This window comes from Brachionichthys hirsutus, chromosome 21 (assembly GCF_040956055.1).
Source record: "Brachionichthys hirsutus isolate HB-005 chromosome 21, CSIRO-AGI_Bhir_v1, whole genome shotgun sequence".
Lineage (NCBI taxonomy): Eukaryota > Metazoa > Chordata > Actinopteri > Lophiiformes > Brachionichthyidae > Brachionichthys > Brachionichthys hirsutus.
This window is the reverse complement of record NC_090917.1, coordinates 6,048,247-6,072,648: the sequence shown is the minus strand read 5'-3', so window position 1 is coordinate 6,072,648 and position 24,402 is coordinate 6,048,247. Positions and strand designations below refer to the sequence as shown.

The 24,402-nt window shown below is 42.7% G+C and overlaps 2 protein-coding genes across 2 annotated transcripts; one reads left to right on the top strand and one right to left on the bottom strand.

The window, feature by feature from the left end:
• Window positions 1-2,583: 2,583 nt before the first annotated feature.
• On the top strand, window positions 2,584-5,666 carry dlx4b (distal-less homeobox 4b). The gene is made up of 4 exons (XM_068754473.1): window positions 2,584-2,611; window positions 2,756-3,121; window positions 3,831-4,024; window positions 5,055-5,666. Exons 2-4 carry the CDS (start codon window positions 2,809-2,811, stop codon window positions 5,310-5,312), a joined length of 765 nt encoding a protein of 254 aa, XP_068610574.1. The 5' UTR covers window positions 2,584-2,611; window positions 2,756-2,808; the 3' UTR covers window positions 5,313-5,666.
• Window positions 5,667-10,423: 4,757 nt separating this feature from the next.
• Window positions 10,424-13,046, bottom strand: dlx3b (distal-less homeobox 3b). Its single transcript, XM_068754428.1, has 3 exons — window positions 12,544-13,046; window positions 11,631-11,815; window positions 10,424-11,321 (listed from the first exon to the last, which is right to left on the bottom strand). The coding sequence occupies exons 1-3, from the start codon at window positions 12,884-12,886 to the stop codon at window positions 11,007-11,009; spliced, it is 843 nt and encodes a 280-aa protein (XP_068610529.1). The 5' UTR covers window positions 12,887-13,046; the 3' UTR covers window positions 10,424-11,006.
• Window positions 13,047-24,402: the final 11,356 nt, after the last annotated feature.

Here is a 24,402-nt window from a genome sequence, read left to right as displayed (position 1 = left end):
ATGTGGTTTGCATCTGGTTCTAAATTAGCAAAAGATGATTTTCTTCAATATTTCCCTGTATATCACGCATGGCTTTGATTCTGCGATGAATTTCCGGTGGGATAGTTATGCGAAACCACAGCTCAGCCTCAGACCCATCACAGGGTGCTGCAGAAATTGGACATGTGGGTCTTTATTCGTATATCTATTATGTCGTGAGCTGAGCCCCACGGTAATAAATCCTGGCATCTTGTCAGAGTTGTGGACTGTCAGTGGAAGTCAGGCCTCAGCGTGGGCCCCAGGAACAGAGGGTTACTTGTGCAGCATGAGAGGATCACAGCTGCAGCATTTGCATGCATATGTGCTCCTGGCGTGTGTAGCTGCCCAGTAAGCTTGGCGGATTCACCTGGAGTGTGTGCTAATGTGCCAAAGAGAGAGAAAGAGAACACGTCAAGAACACGCACCTTTGTCAGACACGCCTCTTGCAAACGCATGCTCCAGGTGCAGACGCCAGTAAGTCTGGGCTCCTTTCAGGACTGTGGCTGTTTTCGAACATCGCCCGTACTTCGCGTGTGTTTAAGGACAGCCGCAGCGAGGACTCATCCCAGCCTCATGACTGCAGGGCTCTCCTTTGTTCTTTACCCGTAACACAGACATAATTACAAGCCTTAAAGTGCCTCCTTGTACTGCTTTCTCTCACCCTCACCCTTTCCTCACACACCTCTTCTGCACAAACCATGGATTTGCATGGTCTCAGTCTTCTGTGTTCAGCTCCTGAAGTGTTTGCAAGAGTGCTTCACATATAGTCATCGGCCTCTGTGACTTCAAAGCCTTGCATTTTGTGTCTACCTTAATCCGGGCCACCCTTCTCATGTTTATCTGCCCAAAAAGTGCAGCATTTGTCCACTGCTGTCGTGGAGGTTGTTTTCCCACTCAACAAGGATTCTTAAAGCAACACCTGTTCCGATTGCAACCAAAGTATCAATGAGTGACAACTTCAATTACCATATTGGCCATTGCTATAATGTTGCAGTAAATTCCTCATATAGTGCTACTTTCTGTCATGTCACAATTTCCTGGTGAGGATTTCCAGCTGCGTGGTCTCATGTGTAAAGTCAGACATTTTCCCAAATATGAAACTGAGCTCACGTTTTTTAATTGTTTTTATGGAATTTCATTTTTTTGTATGATAATAATTTGTGGCTTTGTTATGGTCAGATGTTCTGCTGAAGCCTTTGGGGAATTGAGCAGCCATACAAAGGACTCCTGGCTTCCCAGTAGTTGCAAGCAGGATATGGGACATGACCAAAATGACAGGGTTGGACAACAACTCAGCACAAGTCCCTGCCCATCAAACACTTATTCAACTCAAGCGGAATCTGCATCAAGCCATATACTCTTACACACTATCTTACATTTCATTTTGAAAAAATGACATTACTTTTTTTTTTTATTCACTCTTTTCTCCTGTAATGTTTCCCTCCACCTGCAGAAGCGTACGGGACAGCTTTGTTTGACCTGCGGTCACCATTTCCTCCCCCACTGCCTTTATCCCACATGGCCCTTGTGAGTTCTTCTGACTCTACAGTCTGCACCCAACCACTTCCTCTTTTGGCAGGTTTATGCTTGCTTCATTTTACAACATTTAGTCAGAAATAATATGAGTGGCATGTGTACTGAGTATTTCTGCTTCATATGAGAGTAAAAATAAAGGATCTTCCTTCAGGTTCACTGAAAATGTTATTCTTATATAAGAACACTTATTCACCCTTGTGTGTACAATACAGTAGAATACAGTAGAATACAGTATAGTCTTTAAAACGGGAATTATAACGTGTTAGACAGAATGCTTAACACTGCATGAAAAAAAGCCTCTCGATGTACAATTTAAAATATATTTCATTTGTGTGTGTGTGCGTGTGTGTAAGACGGCATTAAAGCAGCAGCATTTTAAATAGGCAATAGAAATGGCCTATTATATATTTGCCTTATTTAATAGCCTGCAGGATTGAGAACAAACAGATTACTGAACAGACGAATTAGAAATTGTGTGTATTATTAGAACATAATTAATGTTACATCTGACTTTATTTGCGCTACGGATAAGATTCTGCTATTGGGTCAAACCTCTATTCAAACTGCGTTTGTCGCACTAACAGCCGCGTCACGCGCGCAATTCCTTTTATTAGGCTTCATCTGTAAAGTTATCAATATTCTTCCCAAGAACACACACAGAACTCAATTATTTTATAAAATAATAATAATAACACTAATAATAATAATAATCTATAGATTATTCATTCTCCTTTTAGATATTGTTATGAAAATGAAAATAATTTATATTCTGCTATTTTAAACCTTTTAATTCCGTGATAGACGGAGGCCATTCTAACACCAGCAGCAATCGAATGAGGGATTCTTTCAGTATTCGTGGAAGGAGGTTCACGGTCCCGGAGCTTATGTTAATGAGGCTCCGGTTGAGCTCCGCTGACAGCTGTGCTGCTGACGACCAATCACAGAGCTCGGAGATAGAAACCGGTTCGCTTGACGCGCTGCAGGCGGGAGGTGTTAGAGGAAGACATGTCAACTCCTCCAGTGATGTAAAGAAGGATCCAGTTCGCTTTTATTCGAGGTTTGCCTCCTTAACGATTGTGAACATGCTGCGACTTTGATACTAATTCTTGCGTGAAGACGTTTTTTCCTCCTTTTTTTTTTTAAAACGAGAAATGCGTTGGACTTAATTGTGATTGATTTTGTTTTCCTCGCTGCCCGACAGAACTCATGAGCCCCTCTTCAGAGCGACGGGTTGATGGGATCGCGCATTAGCTAATGATGTCTATGGGTTTTACGCATGACAGCCTGAATGCCTCAGATCCCTCCAAATCGGCCTTTCTCGAGTTTGGCCACGGACATCCGGCGCACCAGCAGCATTCCTCCGGACTCGCTCACATTTACCCGGTCCACGCCTTGCACGGTGCTGGACATTCCCAGCACGAAAGTCCCTTTGCAGGCAGCGCGTCCTATGGCCGCTCCCTGGGCTACGCCTACCCCGGCGCAGTGCACACTCACCCCCCGTCTGCCTACATGTCCTACCATCACAGCAACAGCAGCAGTCTGGCCCACAGCAGATTAGAACAATCAGGTATGTGCATGGGAACATTTAAAAGAGTTAAGCTTTTGTATAAGTAATAGCAATACATGTCTAATTTTCCACCATGTTCAAGCGCAATTATAGAAGTTTAATGCGGTTTCGGCCCTAAAACCTCTGCGTTCTGTCAGAGATGTTCCCTCTGATGTTCTATAATGAGGGCAGATTGCCTCATTAGTTTTATTAACCATAATTTTCTGTGGCTGAATCAAGTCATGGCCCGTTGTATAGCCCGAGCCCATGTGTTAGGGACTCGATCTTTTTTTTTTTTTTCTGCCTTGATTTTACGCACAATAACAAAACGGTTCCAGAACAAACCAGTCCTTTCATGTGTGGGAGTTGTCTCACTTTTTTAATGCGGCCTTTGTTATTAAAACCTTGATGATAATATGAATTAGTGCTGGTGTCTTCAATGACACGTGAAATGAGAGTTAGTTTAATAAACCTAATCAGAATGTTAAGGTTTGATTAAACGTATTATGATAAAAACGCATAAGTTACATTCTGTCTTTGAGGCCCTGACACTCTGCTCTGGCCTCCACACTATAGTTCTAATTATTAACGGAACCATTTATTCTGTCGATTTAAAATGGATAAATTCTGCTGTAACAAAACATCATTTTGTGTTGACCTTCAACCTCAAGGGATAAAAAAAAATATGTCATGCCTTTAATTTTTTGTTGTTGTTTGGTCGATCTGCAAGGTCGCGAAAAGTCAATGGTGATTGAGAACAGGAACCCGCGCGTAAATGGCAAAGGGAAGAAAGTCCGGAAGCCTCGGACTATCTACTCCAGCTTGCAGCTGCAGGCTCTGCACCAGCGCTTCCAGCAGACCCAGTACCTGGCCTTACCCGAACGCGCCGACCTGGCGGCCAAACTGGGACTCACCCAGACTCAGGTGGGTCGACAATTGTCCCAGCAGTTCTGAATGGAGCAAGGGAAGCGTGCTGGGTCTAAGATCCACACACTCGATCATTATTATAGTTGTGCACAATCATTTTAAAGTTATTCATTAAAACGCGCATGTCATCCATATCAGTGGCTTTTCATTTAGAACTACAGAATTATTAGGTTTTTTTTTTTACTTAATTTAATCACAAAACAGATTGTAGGTATATATGACCATAGAAAATGAAACCTCTTATCAGCTGTGTTATTAAGGATTTCGTCTCATGTGACAGGCCAAATATGTAATTCGACCCTTTAATGAACGGTTTATTTGCTGTATTCATTCATTTCATGAAAGTATTTCCTATGATGGCTCGAAGGACTCTCGACGAATGAAGCGTGGCTGCGGTATCAATATTATTCTGAAAAATAAAGCAGAAGTCAAAAATATTTTGGGGGTATTTTCACTTGTATGTGTCCAGATATTTCAGAGACAAACAGTTGCGTGTCGGTAAAAACGTAATCTCAAATGAGGAGAGAATGAAGCTTTAGACAAAAACAGAGGAACCAATAGATCGGATCTGTCGTCGTGTAACGCACCCACGCACTCTTCTCCTAATCCCCGACATGCGCTGCGTGTTTATAGAAGGATCCGTTAGGCTTTGTCATTCATTTTATGAATAGTCATTATGAGTTTTCCCGTCTTAAAACATCTGATATTATTTGAAATCAACAGGAATTAGTGAACCCAAAGGGAACGCGCTTTATTTCTATATTTTTTAGTCTTTGAATTGTTGCTGTCACGCTCAGCCTGCAGAGATCTATCTTTTAATTGATCACTCATGAGAGGCTGGATGGCAACGCGCCAGTCAGAGTTATGAGGAGTTTTCTCTTTTATTGCTCCCAAATGTACCTCGGGCAAACAATGAAAAGCATTTGATTATTAAGGTATAATGTCGCATTAAATGCCCTTCATTATCTTAATCGTTGCATTCGAATGTTAACCGCACATGACATTTATTTACATTTTTCCTTTTTAGGTCAAGATATGGTTCCAGAATAAGCGATCCAAGTATAAAAAGATTATGAAACATGGCAGCGGATCAGAGGGAGAACATCTCCACAGCACCAGCTCCATCTCCCCTGGCTCGCCCGGGTTGCAGCAGCTCTGGGAGGTCTCCATGGCGACCAAAGGAGGCCAACTGCCCCCAAACAGTTACGTGAACAGTTTTGGTCACTGGTATCCAAACCACCATCCTCATCAGGACGTGATGCCCAGCAGGCCTCAGATGATGTGAGTGGATTGCAGCGGCACGGCGTCGTGCATGAGAAGCGCACTCGCAGACGACACTGAACTTGGTCTCAAGGCGTCTTGTCAGAACTGATTTGTGTTTAAGTTTTTTTTTTAATGTGGGACTTTCATATATTTTTATGTGAGTTTTTAATTCAGCTGTCACTGTAAAGTTCGCCCATGCATCAAGATTGCTTTTAGATCCGCACCTCACGGACCTGCAGTTTAACAAGACACTCCGGATAAAGGCATTTATAAAGAATGTTTTGTGTGCGTGTTCATTAGAAAACGAATTTCAGCTCAGATTATTTGACATTTGAAACATTTAGAACTGATTTATTTCTCCAGATTGCTGCTCTATCAGGTAAACATTTTCATTGTTAAATATTTTTTAAAGACGAATACGTGATTTTCTCTTTTTTTTTTTTATTACACTGTGAACAGGCCAACATGGAAATCAATGACACCAGAAATCGACTGGTAAATGTGAACGCTTTCCCGATCAGCATACGATTTACAATTTTATTCAAAATATTATTATTATTTTTTCACATGATTAGAATGGTACCTTGGAATTTATTTGCAGAACACGCTCATCCATTTCAGAGAAAAAGGATAACATGGTGCACAAGGGCATGCGGGAAAGCGCATTTACGCACGTGGCGGTGAGGTTCAGTGTAACTTTTACGCATATAAGCGAGTACACCACGTATACTTCCCAATTAATTCATTGAATATTAAAGGAAAATATGTGTAATTTAACCAAATAATCATTTCTAATCATGTCTACAATTATCTGCATTCTGTAAACGTTTTTAACTTCAAAAACGGACAGCATCGAAAAGTGTTTGACGCAACACATCTCTCTCTCTTTCTCTTCCGACGCATGCTCTGGGGAAAAAGGACGTGCAAGTCCGATCCCGTCATGAGCCGCTCGACACTGGAAGATGACAAATGACCGCACATTTCCTGTAGCAAACTGCGACTGATTTATAGTTTGTCTGCCCTGATTTTGGTGCTTACACGGGTTAAACACACAGAAACAGTCGTGGCACAAACTTGGCTGATGCTCTTGGTTCAATTATTTGCTGGTGTCTGATTAATGAAAGCGAATCACGCGTTATATCATCCACTGACTCCACTTTTCCCCTTTTCACGCGTCACCCGGCAGAGCATGGTTGTCTGGCAAACATTAGGGTACAATTTGTCTGATGTCACACACAAGGGATAGAAAAACGACATTTAGTATTTTGGTGGAGGCAAGTTCTCCTATAACCAATTACACATTTTAAATAAAATACAACATGCTTCTTTGGCAGGTGCGATGTAATCTTTAAAGGTGGAATCTTCACCGCAGACTTAAGCAGAGGTTATAGCACACATGCAAAAAATAATAATAATACGCCGAATACCAATTCATTACTTTTTGGAATGAATGGATGAATCGGGGATTTCCCTTCTTGCTTACAATTTTCATTGCTGCTGCTTCCAAAATGTTAGAAAAGACACTCTGGCTGCACCTTTTACTAGTAATTCAAGTTTCCATGGCCCCCGCAACACCAACGCACAGTCATACAGGCTACAGTCAGTCCTGACTTACCTCATTCAGAGATGTTCCGCCATATTAAGAGGCTTTGCAGTGGTGTTTCTCTGAAGAACAGAGACACACCAGAGCCTCTGGTTTTCATTCCCCCAAGATGATCTTGTTGGAGACATGGCTTTGTATTGAATTAGCATTCCCTTCTTTAAATATAAATGTATACATGTATCTGCAGTCTTGTGCCCTTTTGTTCATTCCTGGTGATTATGTGCTTTGTTAAAAATGAAAACCCTGGGAAAGAGGATGCAAGAATTGCTCAACCATGTGACGAGGCATCAGGGAAAATTATAGGCAATTAGATTAGAATAATGGCTGGAGGTGTTGGACAGACAGGAAGACCTTTTAAATAATGGCTAATTATCATGCAAGCAGATTGAAGGGAACGTGAAAAGGCTTCCAGTGTGATGGACAAGCGGAAAGGAGTGGACGGAAGGACGGGAGATGGGTTGAAGGATAATGATAAAGGCAAGTCTGACTGTATCAATGGCGAGGATCATTGTAGCTATCAGAAATGAGACGTCTGATGGGTTTTAATTGCAGGATAGCAAATATGAAGGAGAATAGCTTGTTATTAAATCCCACTTGGTTTGAATGAGCAAGCAGGTCTCTGGGGTGATTATTGTTATTAACTTGAGTGCGCTGACGTCTCAGATAATCGTGAGTCGCTTCTCTCTTAAAGAGAATGAATGCATGATTTGGTTTCATTTGAAGGAAGGCTTGGCTTAGTTTTGAGAATCATGCATGTAGACACACACACACACACACGCACTTAAAAGGTTGAATGAACTGACATTAAAATGAAAACAACACATTTAAGAAGACTTTCTTTTTGTTTTGTTTTGTTGCCAGTCACAGTTTCACCGTTTTCTTTCTGATGATCCACCTGCATGCAGAATCGTTCATTTTATCGGTCAAAAAGAACTTCTGCAGCACCAAAGCGCTAAAACGATTTCCAGGATGTGATGACTATACTGAAGCTCCACAGCCCGGTCCGGCCCTGGCCTGAGGTCATCCAGGGTTCACAAGTCCACAGCTGTCAAGGATGCCTTTATCCCTTCAGGTCATCCCTGCAGTTTACAGCGAAATGGAGAGCCTGAGTGATCCCTAATGCAGCTGAAGCTGGGCCCAGACCAGGGCAGAGTGTAAGACAGCTGCTGGAGGTCTTTGCATGGGTTCAGTTCTCCGACCTTCTTTTCAACTCATACTCCTGCACCCCAGAGACAAGTTCACTGTTGATTGCTGTAGGGGAAACAGAGAGGGTCTTATAAAGGCCTGGACACCAGCTCTATCTGGGGTGCTGTGATGTTGTGCCATGCAGGATCACATTCAAGTTCAACAGTTCACCTCCATGGCTACTTAAGCTTGTTGATGTTTCAAGACGACATATATGGACACATCGGACAGCCCACACACACAAGAGTTGCCTGTAGCAAACATACGTTTGTCTTCGGCCTGAGTGTTTCCCCTGACAACCACAAGCAAGGGCCACACATGCTGAGGGAGCCTCCGAGGAGCTGACATGCTCTCTTGATGAGATTTCATTGATATTAAAAGACAGTTGTAATCGCGTTGCTTTAGTCGAATCAGCACAGCGCACTGAAATGATGAGTGATGCCATGGACAACTGGTGTTGAGTTCAGGGAAATAAACTTAAAGGGACGTGAGGTGACGCTGAAACACGTTTAATGTTATGTGGTAAAATGGGAGTAAAAGAGCCTTTTAATTAAATGCCACAGGTGTCAAAGAAAGCATTTAAACAGCAACAAAAGAAAGGAAAAATGTGATCTTAATTGGCACAAACTGAAAAGTGAATTATTTAAGTAAATAATTCACTTTTCAGTTCATTCTGTGTGCACATAATTATGATAATAAATTATTTAATTTATTATCAGATTATCATGTCATTTGACAGATATGGCCCCCCCAAAAAATCCAACTGAATTTATTTTAAATAAATCAAATACTTAGAAAACATTTTAATTTGCTCATTTTAATTTGGGTCCCTCAAACAGGTCTGTCAGGCATGTATGAATTTATATTCTAAATACTAAAATAAAAGAGGGTGAAAATATTTGAACACAAAAACACATAAAATAAATACATATTCCAAAGAATTTGCAGGATTTAAATTTCACCTCCCAAAAGCATTTGGGCCAATTAATCTATTGAATATATTTGATGCTAATGCCATTGATTTTATATACCTGTATATCAAATATTTCACAATCGGTATATATTTATGGATGATTGTGACATATTTGTGACATATTTGTTACATATTTGATGCAAATCAATTGGAAGATGAGTCAAAATATCCATTTACGTCAGATGAACTCACACTTGACACATTAAGTCTTGAGATGAACATTTTCACTGAGCCAATGGCGCAGTAAAGTTTTACACTGTAACACCTTCAGTCCTTAGCGCATACCATTCTGGTTACTAAAAGCACCAGAAAGGCCTATAAAACGCTATGAGAGGGGCCGTGGGTGCATTTTCTCTCAGTGCGTAATAACGCTTTGGTGGTCCATGTGGACGAGATCATCATTCCCAGTCTGTATCAAGTATTTCTGCAGCATATAACACTGCCATTAGTTAATACAGTAGTTAAGGTGAAGATTGGTTGCTGTTTACATTTTAGTTCATATAAATTCAGGATCGCGTCTCCAGGTTTCACGTGAGTCTGTTCGATTAACCGCAATTAAAAAGAAAAGGTGTATTTTATATCGCACATAATGGAACATTGTGAAATATTGGGTAAATGGTATCGAGCGCAAATGTAAAAGCTGATAAAACGTTGACTAAAATGAAACACATTATGAATAAATTAAGAAAAACATAACAAACGTGAATGTTTTCCTACATGCAATGTGCACGCGAGATCCCCTCCGACTGCGCCTGGATGTAGAGTCAACACCCCTCTGGGTGTGCGTGAGTTTGTGCATGCGCGCTGAATTGTCTCTCGCTATCAGGCAACTGAATGGTAATAAATCCGAGAGACTCCAGCACGTCTGTTTGTTTGCCATGCACCTCTTACTGCAGTGCTTTGCACGCGGCGCGTGGAAACAAACCACATGGCGTCAGTTGAACCTGCTCCACTAAAAATATTTTTTTAGACAGTAGTGAGTTAAATAATCATTTGATAGTTAAGTAATGACCTTAACAAAACAATGTCTTACAAGAGAAAACTGGCTAAGACGCGCCGTTGTTCCAGGTTTCCAAGTTTCTCCAGGTTTTGTGGACTAAAATTCTAAAGAAATCATTGGAATAAACAATGAAACAACATAAATATAGTGGTTATTATCACAATATTATATATTCAATCAGACGAGTCATTAATTTGAATATGTAATTAGTACGCATTACGAATAAAGCTGCTTCTAGTGAAAGAAAACTTTATTCAAGACATTTTCAGGCAGCAGGATTTTAATCCTCTACATTTGGTCGCGCAATTCAAAGAGTCGACTGAAGAGTGTTTAAAAATAGGATGGACACACAACATGCAAGTAACACCTTTATTCAATTGACAAAAAGGCAACAAGTGGACTAATTACATGAATATGATGCAGATTGTTTTGGAAGCGCATGTCGTCGTCTCGTTTCAAACAGATATGATCATAGTGGTTCTGTATATAAACACATATTTACAGCCTTCGACGCTTTGTACAAATCCATATAAATATGACCTGAGTTTTTCCTTGACGCGCTCCCCACTAGCCCGCGTGCGTAATTTGAATGTAGCATGGATCAACTGCACAGTTTCAATGTCTGGTTCGCGGTTAGGCTACGAATTCTAAAAAAGAAAAAGAAGAAAAAAAAAATCTTTGCATATTCATTTAGGAAAGGAGTTAAGAAAATACAACAGAAGCGATAAATAATAATAACACAAACAAACAAAACAAAAAACACGCGCCAGATGTCCGTTATGCTGCAAACAAGTGATCAGAAATCCCGTATGTGCTTCGAGAATGGAAACCCCAGTTCTGAAACGTTTCTTGATCATCCAAAAACCAGGAACAACGTTTCACTTCAGGCCTGCTGGTCCACTCAGCCGTAGCGCAGTAGAGTCAATGCGCAGAGACCCCGTTTGGATCAACAGTGTTAATACACGGCTCCCACGCTTTGCTGTGGGACTGGGTGGTGTACGGTTCCCGGAAGCTGTAGATGCGATCCCTGCTGGTACCAGTGGTTGTTATAATCCTCCAGGTATGGCGGCGACGAGCTGTGCGTCGGCTGCGGTGCTTGAGGTCTGTTCATCGAGGTGTTTTGAGGGGTGCTGTTCTCCCACACTGCGGGGGAGGCCGGGGAATTGCAGGCCATTGAGTCGCTGGCGTTTGGACTGTGATCCAGGGGAAGCTCGCCGTTTTTGTACAGTTTCTTGAACTTAGATCTCCGGTTCTGGAACCATATTTTTACCTGGGAGAATTAGAAAGTGGACATTAAATCAACGGTCTAAATGTATGTGCGCAATGTCGTTAAAAATATATCCTGCATGCGAGTTGAAAACACAGACTTAAAGAAGTATATTGCAACAACACATTTGCGTATTTATAATGTTCATTTAATTTAAATCGTATAATCACATTAATCAAACAGAGAAAAAACAGAATCTACTGTGCGTAATTACGCATTGGCGACTATTTTTTATTTTATTATTTGTCATATTGGAGTGGCCTGCAAAAAAAACACTTGTCCGTTACCAAATTACCAGGTCAGGCAGCTCACCTGTGTCTGAGTGAGGCCAAGCTGAGCCGCCAGCTCCGCTCTCTCGGGAAGCGCCAGATACTGCGCCTTTTGGAAGCGCCTCTGCAAAGCGGCGAGCTGGTAGCTGGAATAGATCGTCCTCGGCTTGCGAATCTTTTTTGGCTTTCCATTTACCATGCGCACCTCAGGCTCTGGCTCTTCTTTCACTAAAAAATGACAGCATATTAATACACCATAGAAGGAAACACTGGATGAATAACGAGTTTAACAAAATAAAAGTGACATCGTAATGACAAAAAAAAAAGATCAAATGGAAATTGTGTTTACAAATGTTTAGCCATTCAAATGGAGAGAGAAGGCTGAAGAAATATATGACTTTTCACTCCAAAACCGTCCGGCAGGATCATTTAATTTAGCCGGATTTTCCAGCAATTGTAAGGTTTTGATAAGAGGAGTAATATTAGCTGAAACATTATCAAACCATGATTGTTTGTAAGTATAGCTGTTAATGGTCGGCCTCCTCCCATACGGCCTGTTAACGCACAACCACCGTAGCTTCGTCTGAAGAAACAATATTATGTTTTATTGATATCTACATAATAATAATTATTATTATAATAATTATAATAAATAAAATATACAGACGGATGAATGATCTCTTGTAACCGAGACGCGTTTATGAACACACAGATGCAGTAAAGATGCAAGTTGAAGCCAACACGTCACATTGCAATTTGTTTTTTCCTCCAATTTGTGTCACAAATTCTCCCCAAAAGCAAAATAAAAACCTGCACATATGTTCAATCCATTAGTAAATGCCCGCGTTGTGCTGTCAGGGCTCTTTGTGACACTTTATCAGTCTTTATCTCGAGGCGCAGGTAACATTGCCCCCAAACAGGACTACAGCTTCCCTGGTGATGATCTCATCATTTACCTGAGTTTGGAGGCGAGGCCTGCAGGTGATCTCTGTTGTAATGTCCGAACTGTCTGTAGCTGTTCGTGTAGCTGTATTCGGACTTGGTGACGTACGCTCCAGCGGCTCCCATGCCGTTCAGATTGAACTGATGGTGGTAAGAGTTCATGGGCTGTCCGTACGCTTGGCTCTGGTAGTATTCGTGCTGGCCGTGGGCCGTCTGTCCGCTGTAGTAGCCCATGTCTGTCACCGAAGATTCGGGAAGAGTTGGAGAGTCCTTGGAGTTCGGATGGCAACTCATAGATCCTGGAAGATCGGTCAAGATACACGCAACTTTCTTTTCATAAATCTGTCCGGTGCTCATGGTGAAAGCAGCACCTCCAGAATAAAATAAAAATAATAATAAAAAGCTCCACCGGCGGATTGTTTGTGGAGCGCACAAAACAAAAGGACTAATGCGTGTGAGTGCTCTTTGGACGCACAGCTTTGGAAGACCTGTAATCCCGTGAAGCTCTCCCGGCTGCAGACTCTTGCATGTGGCACCGGTGGGGCTCAGTGGCACATAGTTATAGAGCGCTGGGATGGACTCTGGCTCCTCATTGGCTCCACGTCCACGCCACTGCACCCCCTCCCTCTAACACCCCCCCCCCCCCCCCCCCCCCCCCTTGCGCTCCAGGCAAAGTCGCGGTGAAACCCTTGTCGCCAGTCAAGAAGCGCACGCACGCACGCACGCATACCTCAGCGCTCAGGGTGTTCTCTCTTTATATTTGCATTTACCTGTTCACTGCGTAAACACGCGGCGCTGACGGCATCCGGGGACTGTCTGTCCAAAACACGACAGCTTTCAGGTCCGGTTATTATCAAACGGCTCCGGTCACGGTCTGGAACTGGGATCAGCATAGGTCACTTAATGCAGATCTAGTGAGATCCCACGATGCATTTTACGCAGCGTTTTTTCCACCGGTGCCCACAGCGCCCACTCCATTCAGCCAGTTGAAACGTTGCCAGCCCAGCCTCCCACAGACTCCTGTTGTCATTCAAATGTGATTGAAGAGGGGAACTTCACGTGAAAGAGATGGAATCGATAGGTTAAAAAAAAGAAAAAAGAAAAAAGACTCGTTAAACTGAAATAGCCAGCGGGTGAATTCTGCTCCACGGTCTCTATGCGCGTGTGCGTGAGTGCAAATTCTGTCGACACAGTAAATAAGTTATAGAAACGTAGCAGAAAAAGTCTGCTGGATGTAAAACATTCCGTTGTGAGTATTTTATCGTGAAAAGTTGTTATTGAACATTTTAAATAAAATTGTCTTCAACAAAACACGGCTTGCAGCGCCCCCTGTCGTATTTATCGCACATCAAACTTTATACCAGAACAATACAATAATAAAAATGTACACAAAGGAAGACATGTAGCCCACTTTTTATTGTTTACTTGAAATTATTTAGATTTGACTCCTTTTTTATTGTGTAACGTTTCACATCTTTTAAACGAGACTATTAAAGTTGCACATTTTCCTCAGTAGATGCTCATGTTTGACAGACGAGCGCCCTCTTGGGGAAGATTACTGTAAGCACGATCATGAAGTTTGAAAGAGACAGTTAACCACTTTCTTTAGGGGGGAAAAATTAGCTTATTGTGCTTGAATATATGTTTAAAACTGAAATAAATAAAACTATTCTAATGCAGATGATAACTGAGGAAATAGGCATTAAATCACTAAATGAGTAAACACACACAACCAAAATGAATGAACAAATGAACGAATGAACGAATTTTATTGCGGTTCACTTACAATAACTTGCCCAAAACTTTTCATTTTCTCCCTTCTCTTCAGGACTATGTCAGTAAACAATACATTTTTATAGCAATCCAATTCTTTAGGAAATTACGATATATATATATATATATAAACTGAAAATACATACATACACACATATTATCTTCTAACCTTATAAACAATATTTCCCTATTATAATTTGATTTTACATTTTTTCCAAAACATTCACAGAACTATTTGTTTTAATTTTCTATGAACTGTCGTTCCACCCTTTAACACTCTTTACTGACACATGGTGATTTTTTTTTTTTACATTTGTTCTTTCTCACGAAAATGGTTGAAATCATTATTTTTTTTATTGATTTCAGTACTGTCGTTTTGAAAACGGCTTTCATAAAGCAATGAAATCTGTCCTCAGCCATAATAGTGTAGGCGTTTCTGCTGGTATGACATGATTTAAAAGGGATCATTAGTTATAATTCTGTAGAAGCCGTAATGAACAGCAGATGGCGCACACTGTACGTGTTAAATCTCAACGCTTGTGTGGACAGAAAAACTCTACTGACACACAGCCAGAAAGGGGGAAATGCATGAAATTGGGCAGAGGAAATAAAATTAACTTTCTGTTGTTAGTCTATGATACCGATTTTTGCACGATTTTCATTCCATGTTAATGATAGTAATCGTCTTTATGATGAGATTTCATAATCCCCTGAAAATGCAGAAAGGATTCAATTATTGTGCCCATGTAAACATTCAAACAGGCAAAGTTTGAGACATCAATATGAATGAAGCGACTGTTTCAACATATCTTTAATCAGATTTAACACATAGTTTGTGTGGATTGTTTGCTTTCAGGCTGCACCCATGAAAATCCTCCATGTTACTGCAAAGACCAGACTTGCTATTTGTCTTTGATCCACACATTTCTTTCCACACCCCAGACAGAGACTCTCAATTGTAACCTTTATGAACAAACCCATAAACATATGGTTTATAGTCTGATATAGTCGCTCCTCTGAATCCCTAAAGTGGCTCACATTCGGGGGGGTTTCCATCCGAGAATTTGTCATTTATCTCTGAGTGTAAATCAAACCTGCATGCATTCAAATGAAGCCCTACAGTCCGCACCTATGAACAATCAAACCCTCACAACACAGCAACACGAGGCCGATTTCAGTATCAGGGTTTGTGCCTTTCTAATGCATTCTGTAAAAGTGGAACAGCTGGCTCAGTTCCAGCTCGGGACAAAAGCTCAGACTGCTGAAAAGCTTTGATAATTACTAACAAGGAATCCATCCATCTGATCGCTGTGAAGGGGAAAAAAAGTGCATGTATATCTCTTGCTTACAGACGGAGGTGTGTTTCCTCAGGGAAACTAATGGTCTTCCCATTTTTAACATCTAAAATCCTCGTAAGAGCCATCAGTGTGATTGCGGAGCCACTTCGGGTCAACAAGAGCAACAATTTCACTGCTTTGATGGGACTTCAACGTATGAATCTCCGCCGCCGGTATGAGATGCACTTCCCTACATATTTCTCCCTGCGGCTGTTTTTTTTCAATTTCAAATGACCTGCTTCAACATTCCAGATTGAATTGACTCTAACCTACGTTCTCTTGTCCTGTTACAGAGTCAACATATGTGCAAGTTGTGGAGATATTACTGATAGGAATCCAGATTGTGTGGAAAGCTGTTCCAGGCTGTAAAAGAGATGGAAAAGAGATGGAAAAGAGTCACGTTTCTGCAAGACTGCAGACAAAATCCTATGACTAGCCATTTCATTTGAACCTGCCTGCCTGTGAGGACATCAACAGTGAAGCCTCCACACATTTAATCCAGTTCTGGGAATCCCCATAACTCTGCATAGCATTTAATTAGGAGGCCACCATTCACATCGCACACAACTGCTTCCTATACTCCCTCCTTCGCCATCAATGCAATTTAATCTCACTTTGAAAACTTCAAGGCAGCAGCGTGGAGATCCTCGAGATAATGAAGCGCCACTGGCTAGTTTGTCCAGATCTGATTGAATGGCCGGCTCACTCAGGGAGCTAGGACTTTCTCACGAGTGGGGGAGCTGGAAGTGCAGTGTAATTCTCTCTCTCTCTCTCTCTCTCTCTCTCTCTCTCTCTCTCTCTCTCCGATCCTCGCTACGTTCTTTCTTCTTCTACTTGTCTTTTCATGAGTAAGCTCTTGCTGGATTATAAAGGGACATTATATTTACGATGCATTATCCAAACAATGGGTTAAAAGTACAATATCATAGCACAGAAGAAAAAGTCAAAGTGAAAAAATTACAGAGAAAGACCTCCTCTAAAAATGGCCAAAAGCTCAGCGCTCCCATCCCTCCAAACTAAAAATACTGGACCTGATCTGGGATTTCTCTGGAACAAATTATTCCTCTCAGCTCCCAGCAGTGTTGTAAGTTGGCCCAGCAACATGGAATCGAGACATGGCTGTTCTCAGGCTGCCTCACATCAGGACAGTGTGTGGTGCAGACATGGTGAAGGTGTGTGTGTGTGTGTGTGTTTTTGTTCACTTCAGGGGACCAGAGAAAAGAGACCAGGTAAGGCCTGAGTAATGTTCCCAAAGGTCCACAGCTGTCAAAGAATTCAAAAAACTAATGGAAGACACATGTTGCCAGATGTTAAAGGGCATGCCCTCCCACATGCATGCACTCATGCACAGAAACATATATTCAAAACACCTTCTAAACCTAAATGCTCCCCTGCAGGTCTGTTTCCGCTCACATATGACCTGAAGAACTCCCTGGGTCTAGCACAGTTGGCCATCTGCTGCTTTAAATGGAACAGCAATGATGCGTCTCTGTCCCTAGTCACGGCCAACAGCCTTCATTTGCATCCTAGTAGGTGTAAAATATAGTTCATCTTTAATGTGGATTTCTATTTTTGTGCTCGCTTGCGTTTGTTCTGTGGCTGGCATTGCACGTATGTTTTCTATCATTTTAGCATCAGCTGCTGTTCTCGTCCTCTGCACCAAAAACAAGGTGAATTCCTCTCTGATGCCATGAAGAATCTGATTTGCAGCCTACATTGCATTATTTCAGATGGAATAGCAAAATATGATGAGGATTAAATTCAGTAATGAGTAGTTTTTTAGCCATAAGTGCTGGACAAATCTATGGCATGGTGGTGTGATTGCTATCACTGTCATTTCACAGCTTAAATGTTCTGGGTTCTAATTCCTTTCTATGTGAAACTTGCATGTTCTCCATATGTCTGCATAGGAACCCTCGGGTGTTCCTTCCAGTCTAGAAATATGGAATTGAAGAGAATTAGAAACTATAATTTTTCCAAAATGTGGACATGAATTAGTGGTTTGTTGGTCTTTCTTTTGTTGGCCCTGTGAAGAACTGGTGAACTGGTGAACTGTCCAGTGTGAACCCTGCCTCGTTCCCAAAGTCAGCTGGGATACGATCCAGACCCTCGTGACCTGCAAATATAAACAGACAATGAATGGGGCGGATGGTTTAAATCACTAACAGATAAAGACTTCAAACATTTAAGGTAAGTGGTAAACGGTAATGGTGAGTTAAAACATACAAGTCTAAATAAATTAAGTGATGGAGAAATGTTAAACGTGCTTATTGCTTAACAATAAACTGATAAGGAAACTATAACCATCAAGTCTGTGATATGAAGTCATTGGATAATGCTGGATAATGGGAATGCAATAGAATTCTTTAAAACGCATAGAAAGACACAATGGAGATTCCATGCATCCTCCATCAAAAGCTGTGTCCCATAATCGCTGGTCTGCAGTCTGTTTCTGCACTCCCTTGGTATCCACACCACCCGACACCGTCTGCTGGTCCTCTCCATCTCGTCCACTCAGCTGGCACACACAGCGCACACAGCACAGGGGCATCCCTACAAGTGTCTCGTCCTGGCAACCCCTAGTGGAACTGACAAGGAGGCGGCTATTCTCCAGCTCCGCTTTGCCAAGAGTGAATGAGCAAGAGCGGCCGGTGGAAACGGCTGTGCAGGGAGCGATCGAGAGAAAGAGGCTTCTTTCATTACGACCTCTTTGTTGGCCCTGCACTCAAATGTTGGTGTTCGCTATATGGCCACTCTCTGTGTGGGCCTCAAAGCCAATGGTAAGCGCCAGGCATGCTGATTAGAGAGATCATATGCCTGTATCTATCTAAAATGTAAAGTAGTCCGAAGCAAAATTAACAACAGATGATTATGATATTTGCAAATAGCTCAGTATCCAAAGACCTTGATGGAGTCCCTGCTATCCCACACTTTGTCTTTACCCTTTGTTGCCATGTCTTTTGGTCTTATCACTGAAGAGCGTCTACGTAGCCGCGGTTACAGCTGGAGTCTCCTTGAATTTGTTGGGCTGAGATGTCGTCTCTCAGGATTCCAGCAGGAAGCTCCACCCTGATCGTGTTTGTTTAGGCTCGGACTAAACTGTACAGAGGACTAGATGAAACTATCCTATCTGGTGATTACCTCTAAGTCTGTAGGAAGGATGACACCCGTTTTCATCCCAATATTATCGAAGGGATTTCCTCAGGGTTCTAGCGAAATGGTCACAGTCAGCGCCAAAAGGCTTTAACGCTAACTGTGTGGCTTTAGCACTGTCTCTGTTTCATACAAGAACCATAAAGATCTTTATTCCCACTGAATTGATTGTGAATCTCCTTTGTATAGGTCTAATTTAAATGTAGTCAGATGCCTTTGACTGGAAATCTTTAGTCAGCAGGAAAATCACAGGAGTCTTGTGTAAGACATCCGCCTAGTTATTAGGTGGGCTTGTTAACAAAGCGTAGTGAGCTGTCATTTTTCTAGGCATGCCTGAGCACGGCAAATTCTGGGAGTTTCCATCCTTCCCCGTTTTGCTCCTAAGTTTACACAAAATCTCCACCGTGGTCTCTCTTTTCGATCTCATAACCGTGCAGTCATAACGCTAAAATCAAATCAGGACGAACGAGTCAATCAGATTGTGAACATCAACATTTGGCCCCAGGAGGAGATTGTCCACCTTACGTCCTCTGATACGGATGTACTTACCGTATCAGTGACAGCCCCACCAACAGATTCAGAACCAGTAGAAGCCTACTTGTACGAGTTCCAAATGCTCGAGGAGTATGCAGATTGTGTAGTATTGTGCTTTACGCAGTGAAAAATAGTCATCCATCACATAGTTACAGATATTTATGGGTAAATTGCTAACAGAAGTTAGCAAAGGAGATGGGTAAACCCTTAAAATAGGATGGACTAGAGCAACTAGGAACATCTCAGGTGCAATACCTACGTTTTTTTCGCCCACTGTGTTACAGACCACCGTGTGCAGGACGGTGCCCCCCCCCTCCGGAGAGGCCCCTTGGGATTTGCCTTACTGTTGAGTCCCTACCAGTGTTCCTTTGCTAATGAATGGGCATCTAATGATCTGAGAGGGCCATTCAGTTGAGTGGAAAATGTGCAGGTCTGTAGAGCACAGCTCCATTTATTGTAGGAAACAAAGAGCTTGGCTCTGAATTCACACACAATGAGGAGGGGGGCGCACACACTCCGGAATGAGAGCTGGCTGAACACACACATGCAGCATGGATGGCCTCAGTAGTATCCCCATGGTCTAACACCAGTCCCTTAATGAAGGGCTACCTGTTGCTGCTTCAGTAAACAGTGACCTTTAGAACACATGCAGAAGCCTAAACTGTACAATGTGTTGTTTTTCTACCACCAATCCGGTCTGAACCATCTGCCACACTCACAACAAACATCGACATGGACCACAGCTTAGGCTGCTGAAAACCAACACACATGCCTTTAATATAAACCATCCTTTATGTTCCTGCACTCATTTTTGTTTTGGGGGGGGGGGGGGGGGGTCATGCAAGCTCAGTAATAAACAAAAGGGCACCATGTGGTTTCAGAGGATCTGCTGCAAACAACCGATCAAATGGAGACAGGAAAAGAAATCCTCCAAGTGTTTATAGGAAGTCTACGGGACGGCTGGTGAAGATGCAGGGGCCGGGCAACCAGACAGGCCATACGTTACACAGACAGGAAGGAGGCTCTATGAGGAGCGCTGTAAGTCATATCAACTCCGTTTACCACAGGAGGGAGGACGAGTGATTGCATTGTGTTTGCTGGTTAGATTTACTGCAGTTACCCTTCAGATTGTGTCATCATTCAATGGTCTGTCCACCTGATTACATTAGACTTGGTGATGCACCAACATGCATCAGATTTACTGCCTTATATGTGCAGGGTGAGGAATAGGGGGGCTCCTAATAACTAGATTAGGTGATGTAAATTGGAATAGGATCACTCGGCTTGTCAATGCAGCAACATGACACTCATAGCGGCAATTGTAAACCAATATTCCCGATCCGTTCATAGTATTCCATCTCCAAAGACAATACCGTTCTGTTAGATACACTAAAGTGTGGCCTTCAGTGTGTGTTTTCTGCTGCGCGCACATCAAGGCCGTGCAGCTTGTGTTCCACAGACAGAGACCTGCTGCTTTAGTAAACAGTGTAGACAAGTGATGGTGTGAGCTTCACTAGCTTGTTAAGTATCACGTTCTGAGTTAATGTGTCTTGACTAAAGGTGAAATGCACTCCTGACCTTTAGAACACATGCGGCAGCCAATCGCAGACGAGTGTGGTCCGAGGGATAAACACAGGGAGAGTCCTGCTGTGATTGAGCTCCAGATAAAGGTCAAGCATGTGTTATTCCCCAGAGATACCCCCCCCCGCCACTCCCCTAGAGACCTGTAGTGGACTTATATGCTGCACTGAATGAATAATAATCATTTAACCATTTTTGGTTGGTTGGAGCAGCTCTATCTTTCAGACCAAGAGCTTACGCCCAAGGTTATCAGTCTTCTAGGCTCACAGCCAGATCAAACCCAACCTCCCTTCAAACGTTTCCTTCTTTACCTTTGACTCCTCTGCACAGAAGTGTTCATTTTGAACAAAAGCGTCTCTACAGGCGGAGAATGGAATGCTTCATGGACTGACTCCCCTTCTTAATGATTAAACATTGAGATGGCACCATTGTACAGAAAGTGGTTTCATTTTATTTTATCACGTCATTTATCACGTCATTGTCACTGTGAATGCAATGTTTCAGGACTTCAGCAGACGCGTCTGGAAAGGTTGGCTTTTAATCACTCTTTGTTTCTTTGCTTCCAGTGATCCAGTCCAATATTAACATTAACCCAGTCATTAAAATCCTCCAGATAGTCTGTGTGTAGATCAGTGGTTCCTATCCACCGGGCCGCGGCCCGGTACCGGTCCGATACCGGTTACCGGGCCGCACAGAAAGAATAACTAATGTGTACAATTTCCGTTGTATCGATTATTAGCATCGAAAAGGTGTTTTATTTTGAAAAACGACCGGATTTTCGCCAACGTCATTCGCCTGTGAATTTTCATGCTTTTTATTTAATTACCCCCCGCCCCCCCCGGTCCGCGAAAAAATTGCCCGCCATGAAACCGGTCCGTGGCAGGAAAAAGGTTGGGGACCACTGGTGTAGATGGAAAAGTTGAAAAAAATGCTTGTCACAAACTGATGAAGAAAGAGGGGGAAACCATCCGTCATTAATTTTCTTGTAGACAAGAAGCTGCAGCCGCTTTTCCGCTGTGTTTTCCCGGGAGTTGCTGGAGCCTATCACAGCGAGAGGCGGGGTACACCTCGGACGCGTCGCCAGCGCATCGTGGGGGGCCACACAGAAACAGACTAACCATTCATGCGCCCACTCATACACTATTGATTTGGAGTAATCAATTCACCTAATTGCATGTTTTTGGAGGTGGGAGGAAACCGGAGGACCCGGAGAGAACCCATGTGGACACGGGCAGAACGTACAAACTCTGCACAGATAGGGGGAAATCCTTGATTTCTGTGACTCTGCACGCAAAGTATTGTAATGTAAAATGTAATGTAATGGGTTCTTGATGGAGGTAAATGACGGTCCTCAATGTACACAACAAACACGCTTGCTTTATAAAGACTCTTCAGAGTTGAGCGTTAGTGTGCTTAGCTTAGCATAAACACCTGAAGCAAGGGCAAACAGCTAGCCTGAAGGTATGAGTGCAACAGAATGTATGTTCCTCTGTGACCTGTGGAGCTGCTTTTAGGTGGATTCAGCATAAAGCCACATCGACCACATCTCAGCGAGAAAGCTCGAAACGTTTTCTTTCTCAAAATAAAAGACAGGCCATGAACACGTCACGGCTATTCTGTGATAAGACAAGTTCCAATAACAGCTGTTTTGTTTCCATAACACAGTGGCTGTGTCCTGCAGTCTACTGTTGTCCTGTGTCTGCCTGAAAGCTAAGCCGAGAAACAGGTGGACAGTAAGGGAGTGCTGGGAGCCACGCCTTCCTCCTCAGGCTATGCATTCCTACACTCAGGACGGACTGGAGACCTGAAGAACAGCGAGGCCTTGTCTGGGTCGCAAACTCCTGCTGCACTTCCTCCCTCCCTCCCACACACACACACACATATGTATACTGTACGCATGCATGCAAACACTCCCTCACAAACCAACACACAGCTGCCCCACAGAGAAGTCATAAAACACAATTCCCCCCACGCAGAGACATTGTACAAAGACATATCATATAACATCAGGCCAGTTGTTCCATGTTAGATGTATGGTAAGAACAGATGTGGTCCAATGGGAGCGGTGTTAATGGAAATCCCATCAAGCGTTACAGGTTGAATGCAAAGATTTGTGTGTGTATCGAATGCATTTGTGGTGAATTTGATACGGCATGGCATGTGGATGGTAAATGCCACACATTAGAATAATGTGTAAATGTTTTTATTGCATCTCCTCCCTTAATGTAAAAACTGTTCCACTGCTCTGTGGAAAGAGAAGCTGAGAATTAAGTGGATCGTTAAGGCAAAAGCTCTGTAAAAAAATAAAATAAAAAGAAGACCAAATATTATCATATTATTTGTTATGTGTTATTAATATTTTGTTCTAAAATTAAGATTCAATTATGCCAGATGTTTATATTTAAAGCAGGAAAATATGTTTCTCATTATGTTTTTGTCCCCAGAAGCAATGCAAAAGTTCACTTGATGCTCTGCAGTTTAGCCAGGGCCAAGAACCAACCAATGTGTCTATGTTTCTGTCGTAAATCCCTTGTTTTTGTGGACGGGAACAAGAAATAGATCATGTTTTATTCCTGAGAAAGGTCATCCGAGCCCAAATAGAGTCCAGCCGGAGTTTAAACAGACCACACTCTCTTTCCTGCCGCTGCTCAGAACACACTGGCTTCAATGCTTCTTCCAGCTCCATGGCAACGACTGGCGCTCCGTGCAGTGATGACCCGGTGTAAGGGCGTGCTGAGTTTCATATTAAGCTAATCTCCTGCACTGAATGTTATGTTCACCAGCCTGGATGATGTGGATTAATATTCATGCGTATTCAGCAGGAGCCTGACGTCTGAGGCCTCTTTTGAATCCAGTTTAGGCCTTAATGTGGCGTTCTCACCTCTTTTGCACAAAGCCTGCTGAGGGAACACGACCACAGCACCAAGAATAATAGGATGAGAGTTCAGCACAGTCGTGTAGCCGGTGCTTATGTTTGGTCTGCTCTGTAACAGTCAGTACATTTCTATTATCACATGTTCGCATCAGGAGTTCCGTACAGCCTCGCACTCACCCACCACGTCCCATCATCGCCACTGTTTCAAAGGACGCCTTGAGGACTCTGTAAGCCTACCGGGGATTGTTCGGCAAAACACAAAGCAACAGGAACATGTCATGTGCACGCAGGCTTGACCTCCTCAATTAAATGGTTATTATGAGGCAGAAAGAAAAACAGGAATAATGAGAAGAGGAGGAAACTGCTTCCCCCCCCCCCCCCCCCCCCCACTGCAATGTTATGATGACGGGAGGATGGTGGTCGGTTTGTGGAGGGGAAAAAAACAGGAAACTGTGAGATAAACTGCAAATTATTTTCCATGTGTTTCGTGTGGCTTTGGTCTATGGGACTCAGGGGGCAGCAGCAGCTTCATGTGGGTCTTCATCCCATGGCTCACAGAGGCTGGTGTTGGCTTCCAGTCGGGTCTGGGGAATACACATTTAAATAGCGGAACTCCCTCT

What these genes read in the sequence shown, in the direction of transcription:
- dlx4b (XM_068754473.1), top strand. Translation starts at nt 2,809, where the DNA reads ATGATGTCTATGGGTTTTACGCATGACAGCCTGAATGCCTCAGATCCC. An exon ending in CAGCAGATTAGAACAATCAG is followed by an intron (nt 3,122 to 3,830) that starts GTATGTGCATGG and finishes TCGATCTGCAAG; the next exon opens with GTCGCGAAAAGTCAATGGTG. An exon ending in TGGGACTCACCCAGACTCAG is followed by an intron (nt 4,025 to 5,054) that starts GTGGGTCGACAA and finishes TTTCCTTTTTAG; the next exon opens with GTCAAGATATGGTTCCAGAA.
- dlx3b (XM_068754428.1), bottom strand. Translation starts at nt 12,886, where the DNA reads ATGAGCACCGGACAGATTTATGAAAAGAAAGTTGCGTGTATCTTGACC. An exon ending in GGCCTCGCCTCCAAACTCAG is followed by an intron (nt 11,816 to 12,543) that starts GTAAATGATGAG and finishes GTCATTTTTTAG; the next exon opens with TGAAAGAAGAGCCAGAGCCT. An exon ending in TTGGCCTCACTCAGACACAG is followed by an intron (nt 11,322 to 11,630) that starts GTGAGCTGCCTG and finishes TAATTCTCCCAG; the next exon opens with GTAAAAATATGGTTCCAGAA.